Here is a 5,000-nt window from a genome sequence, read left to right on the forward strand (position 1 = left end):
TCTTCTCATTCTCGTTTCTCTCTCTCCTCTACTTCTCTCAGCTCTTCTCTCTCAATCTCTCATCTCTATCTCTCTCTCTCTCATATTCTCTCTCTCTCTAGCTTTCTTCCTGTCTCTGATTCCTGATTCTCTCTCTCTCTCTCTCCTCTCTTCTCTTATCTCTCTCTCTTCTCTACTCCTTCTCTCTACTCTCTCTCTCTCTTTCTCTTCTCTCTCTCCTTCTGCTCCAAAGACAGCGCAGTATCCTCTCTCCTCCCTCCTCTCGCCTCTCTCAACCGTCTCTCTCTCCCATAAAAACCTCTCTCAACCCCCACTTATTTCTTCATTGGCTATATCTCTATACTATAATAACTCTAAACCTCCATCAACCATCCCAATCCCTCATCCATCACCCTTCCCTCCCCCAATCTCCCCCATCAACCACCTGCCCCCTACACCGCCCCACCCCACCACCATAACGATTCCCACCCCATCATATCCCCCCTAAAAAACATCCTCATCCCCAATATCCCCCTCCCCATCCTCCCCATCCTCCCACACCTCCCCTCCCTCATCTTTAAAGTGAAATCCGGGAACGAAAAAGTATTAAAAAAGACCGAAAAGGATATGTCCGAAAAGATGATTCATTTTCCAAATATAAATATAACTGACAAACCCCCCCCCAACCCACAAACTTTGTCTTTCCAGGGAGGTGAACGAAGACAACATGGTGTTTAGATCGATCAGTTTGGAACGCATTGACGACGGGGCGAAATTGGTAAGTTTTTTTTTTTTTCTTAATTGTTTTTTTTTTTTTTTTTTGTTATTTGTTTATGTTTGTGTGTATGAGTTTTTTTTAATTTTTCTTCTATGTTTTTTTTTAGTTTTTTTTTATTTGTTTATGTTTGTGTGTATGAGTTTTTTTTTTCTTCGATTTTTTTTCTCGTTTTTTCGTTATTTGTTTATGTTTGTGTTTATGAGTTTTTTTTTCTTCTCTGTTTTTTTAGTTTTTTCGTTATTTGTTTATGTTTGTGTGTATGAGTTTTTTTTCTGATTTTTTTTCTCGCTTTTTCGTTATTTGTTTATGTTTGTGTGTATGATTTTTTTTTTCTTCTATGTTTGTTTTTTAGTTTTTTCGTTATTTGTTTATGTTTGTGGGTATGAGTTTTTTCTGATTTTTATTTAGTTTTTTCGTTATTTGTTTATGTTTGTGTGTATTTTTTTTTTCTTCTCTATTTTTTAGTTTTTTCGTTATTTGTTTATGTTTGTGTGTATGATTTTTTCGTTATTATGTTTATGCTTTGTGTGTAAGATTTTTCTTATTATCTTCTTCGTTGAAGTTTTTTTTTTTTTAGTTTTTTACCGTATATATTTGTTTATGTTTGTGTTTATGAGTTTTTTTTTATTTTTCTTCTGTGAGTTTTTTCTGTTTTTTTTTCGTTATTTGTTTATGTTTGTGTGTATGAGTTTTTTTCTGATTTTTTTTTCGTTTTTTCGTTATTTGTTTATGTTTGTGTGTATGATGTTTTTTTCTGATTTTTTTTTTCGTTTTTTCGTTATTTGTTTATGTTTGTGTGTATGAGTTTTTTTTCTTCTCTGTTTTTTAGTTTTTTCGTTATTTATGTTTGTGTGTATGATGTTTTTTTTATCTTTTTTTCTTTTTTTTTTCGTTATTTGTTTATGTTTGTGTGTATGATTTTTTTTTTCTTCTGTGTTTTTTTTTTATTTTTTTCGTTATTTGTTTATGTTTGTGTGTATGAGTTTTTTTCTGTTTTTTTTTCGTTATTTGTTTATGTTTGTGTGTATGAGGGGAGGGGGAGGGGATGGAGCGTGTGATAGTGTTTGTTAAAGACATTCGTTTGTAAGCTGGTGTTGGTATCTGTGTCTATGTATATCTTTTATGGAGGAGAGAGAGAGAGAGAGAGAGAGAGAGAGAGAGAGAGAGAGAGAGAGAGAGAGAGAGAGAGAGAGAGAGAGGGGGGGGGGGAAGAGAATAAGAAAGAGAACGAGAGAGAAAGCTAGAGAGAGAATGAGAGAGAGAGGGAATAAGAGAGAGAGAGAGAATGAGAGAATGAGGATGAGAGAGAGAGAGAGGAAGAGGAAGAGGGAGAGGGAGAGGGAGAGGGATAGGGAGGTGGAGAAGATGAGAGAAAGAAAGTAAGAAAGAAATAATGAAAGATAGAGATAGAGAGAGCGAGGACAAGAACAAGGAAGTGAGCGAGAGCAAGAGAGCAAGAGAGCGAGCGAAATTGAGAGCAAGAAAGCGAGCGAACGAGCGAGAGCAAAAGCGAGCGAAAGCGAGAGCAAGAGAGCAAAAGAGCGAGCGAAATCGAGAGCAAGACAGAGCGAGCGAGAGCAAGAGAGCGAACGAGCGAGCGAGAGCGAGTGAGAGCAAGAGAGCGAGCGAGAGCGAGAGAGCGAGCAAGATCGAAAGCAAGAGAGAGCGAGCGAAATCGAGAGCAAGAGAGCGAGCGAAATTGAGAGCAAGAGAGCGAGTGAGAGAAAGAGAGCAAGACAGAGCGAGCGAGAGCAAGAGAGCGAGCAAGATCGAAAGCAAGAGAGAGCGAGCGATATCGAGAGCAAGAGAGCGAGCGAGAGCGAGCTAGAGCAAGAGCAAGACAGAGCGAGCGAGAGCGAGCAAAATCGAGAGCAAGAGAGCGAGCGAAATTGAGAGCAAGAGAGCGAACGAGCGAGCAAGAGCAAGAGAGCAAGACAGAACGAGCGAAATCGAGAGCAAGAGAGCGAGCGAAATCGAGAGCAAGAGAGCGAGCGAAATCGAGAATCGAGAGCAAGAGCGAGAGAGCAAGAGAGCGAGCGAGAACGAGAGCAAGAGAGCGAGCGATAGCAGGAGCGAGAGAGTTGAGGAGGTCTATTTAGGCCAAAGCTTCCCTTGGCCTTGGCGGCACCCTAATGAGGTTAGTGCGGAAACTCAAGTTAACGTATTTAGTGGACACATAACGACCTTTTACCACCATTTGCGTCAGCATCTATTTTGTTTCCTTTTTTTCTTTTATCTCTTTTTCTCTCTCTCTTTTTTTTTTTTTTTTTTTTTTTTTTTTTACCCCTCCCCCCTCGTTATGATCTCTCAACTACACTCTTCTATTTTCCATACCCCCGCCCCCCCCCTTTTAAGAGTGATTTGTTTTGTTCTTATCTATCCCCCTCTTCCCCCCCTTTCTTCTTCTTTACCCTTGCCCTCGTCCTTCCTCTTTTTACAGAACAAACAAACAAACAAAAGACGAAATAAAAAACAAAATCCTTTTCCCCTCCCCCCCTTCCTCCCACCCCCTACCCCCTCTCTACCACCCACCCTCCCTCCCCCCACTTCTTTACCCCCCCTTCCCCTCCCCCTACCCCAACACCCTCCCTAAAAAAAAAAAAAGTAATAATAATAAAAAAAATGAAAAATGAAATAAAAAACACACTTGCCGACCTTAATTAAGACGCGCTTGATGAACGGGTCGGAGGTACAATGGTCGGCAGGGCTTTTGTTTGCAACATGCTTCAGGGGGGGTGGGGGTGGGAGGTGGGGGGGGGCGCGAGGGAGGAGTGGGCGGGGGTGGGGGGAGTGGGTGCTTGCGTCTTCTGTTATGCTTGAGTGCCACATTATTATCAATATATATATATATATATATATATATATATATATATATATATACATATATATATATATTTATTTATTTATTTATTTATTGATAATAATAATGATGATAATAAGATCCAACCAACAAACTTCCACTCAGACACGATGGAATGTATTATATATATGTATATATATATATATATATATATATATATATATATATATATAGTATATATATATATACATATAAATATATATATATATATATATATATATATATATATATATATATATATGTATGTATATATATATATATATGTATATAGATATATATATATGTATATATATATACATATATATATATATATATATATATATATATATATATATATATATATATATAAATATATATATACATATGTATGTATGTATGTATGTATGTAGAGGGAGCGAGAACAAACGAGAACGAGCAAGAAATAGACAGACAGACAGATAGATATATAGATAGATAGATAGATAGATAAATAGATAGATTACTCGAATGAAAGGAGGCGATCCTGTCTGACCTCCATTCCCTCGCGGGAGCCATGGATTCTGGGGAAGTAGATTGATTTCAAGAGGAACTTTATAACTCTTTTTTCGGTGAGAGTTGCATTATCTTCCCTCCCTCTTTCTCGCACTCGCTCTTTCTCTCTTTCTCTTTCTCTTTCTCTTTTTCTTTCTCTCTCTTTTTCTCTCTTCTTTTTTTTCTCTCTTTCTCTCTTTCATTTTCTCTCTCTCTCTCTCTCTCTCTCTCTCTCTCTCTCTCTCTCTCTCTCTCTCTCTCTCTCTCTCTCTCTCTCTCTCTCTCTCTCTCTCTCTCTCTCTCATTCTCTCCCTATCTCTCTCTCTCTCTCCCTCTCCCTATCTCTCTCTCTCTCTCCCTATCTCTCTCTCTCTCTCCCTCTCCCTCTCCCTCTCCCTCTCCCTCTCCCTCTCCCTCTCCCTCTCCCTCTCTCTCTCTCTCTCTCTCTCTCTCTCTCTCTCTCTCTCTCTCTCTCTCTCTCTCTCTCTCTCTCCCTATCTCTCTCTCTCTCTCTCTCTCTCTCTCTCTCTCCCTCTCCCTATCTCTCTCTCTCTCTCTCTCTCTCCCTCTCCCTCTCCCTATCTCTCTCTCTCTCTCTCTCTCTCTCTCTCTCTCTCTCTCTCTCTCTCTCTCCCCCTCTCTCTCTCTCTCTCTCTCCCTCTCCCTCTCCCTCTCCCTCTCTCTCTCTCTCTCTCTCTCTCTCTCTCTCTCTCTCTCTCTCTCTCCCTATCCCCCTCCCCCTCCCCCTCCCCCTCCCCCATCACTCGGAATACACAATGCTGCCAAAGCGACACCAACAATTTCTTAATCGTATCATAAATCATTCATCTTGTCCCCCATTGCACCATGTTTATCCATATATATTTTGTTTCA

General features: G+C 39.6%; 1 protein-coding gene across 1 annotated transcript in view; it reads left to right on the forward strand.

The window, feature by feature from the left end:
- Positions 1–692: 692 nt before the first annotated feature.
- Positions 693–5,000, forward strand: part of LOC122259790 (calpain-11) — a 15,694-nt gene continuing 11,386 nt past the window's right edge. The window contains exon 1 of the mRNA XM_086535538.1: positions 693–757. Coding sequence (XP_086391664.1) covers positions 707–757 — 51 coding nt within the window. The 5' untranslated portion in view covers positions 693–706. The remainder of the gene's footprint in view (positions 758–5,000) is intronic.

Source organism: Penaeus japonicus, unplaced genomic scaffold (genome assembly GCF_977035675.1).
Source record: "Penaeus japonicus unplaced genomic scaffold, GWHDUDI00000001_assembly GWHDUDI00001327, whole genome shotgun sequence".
Classification (NCBI taxonomy): domain Eukaryota; kingdom Metazoa; phylum Arthropoda; class Malacostraca; order Decapoda; family Penaeidae; genus Penaeus; species Penaeus japonicus.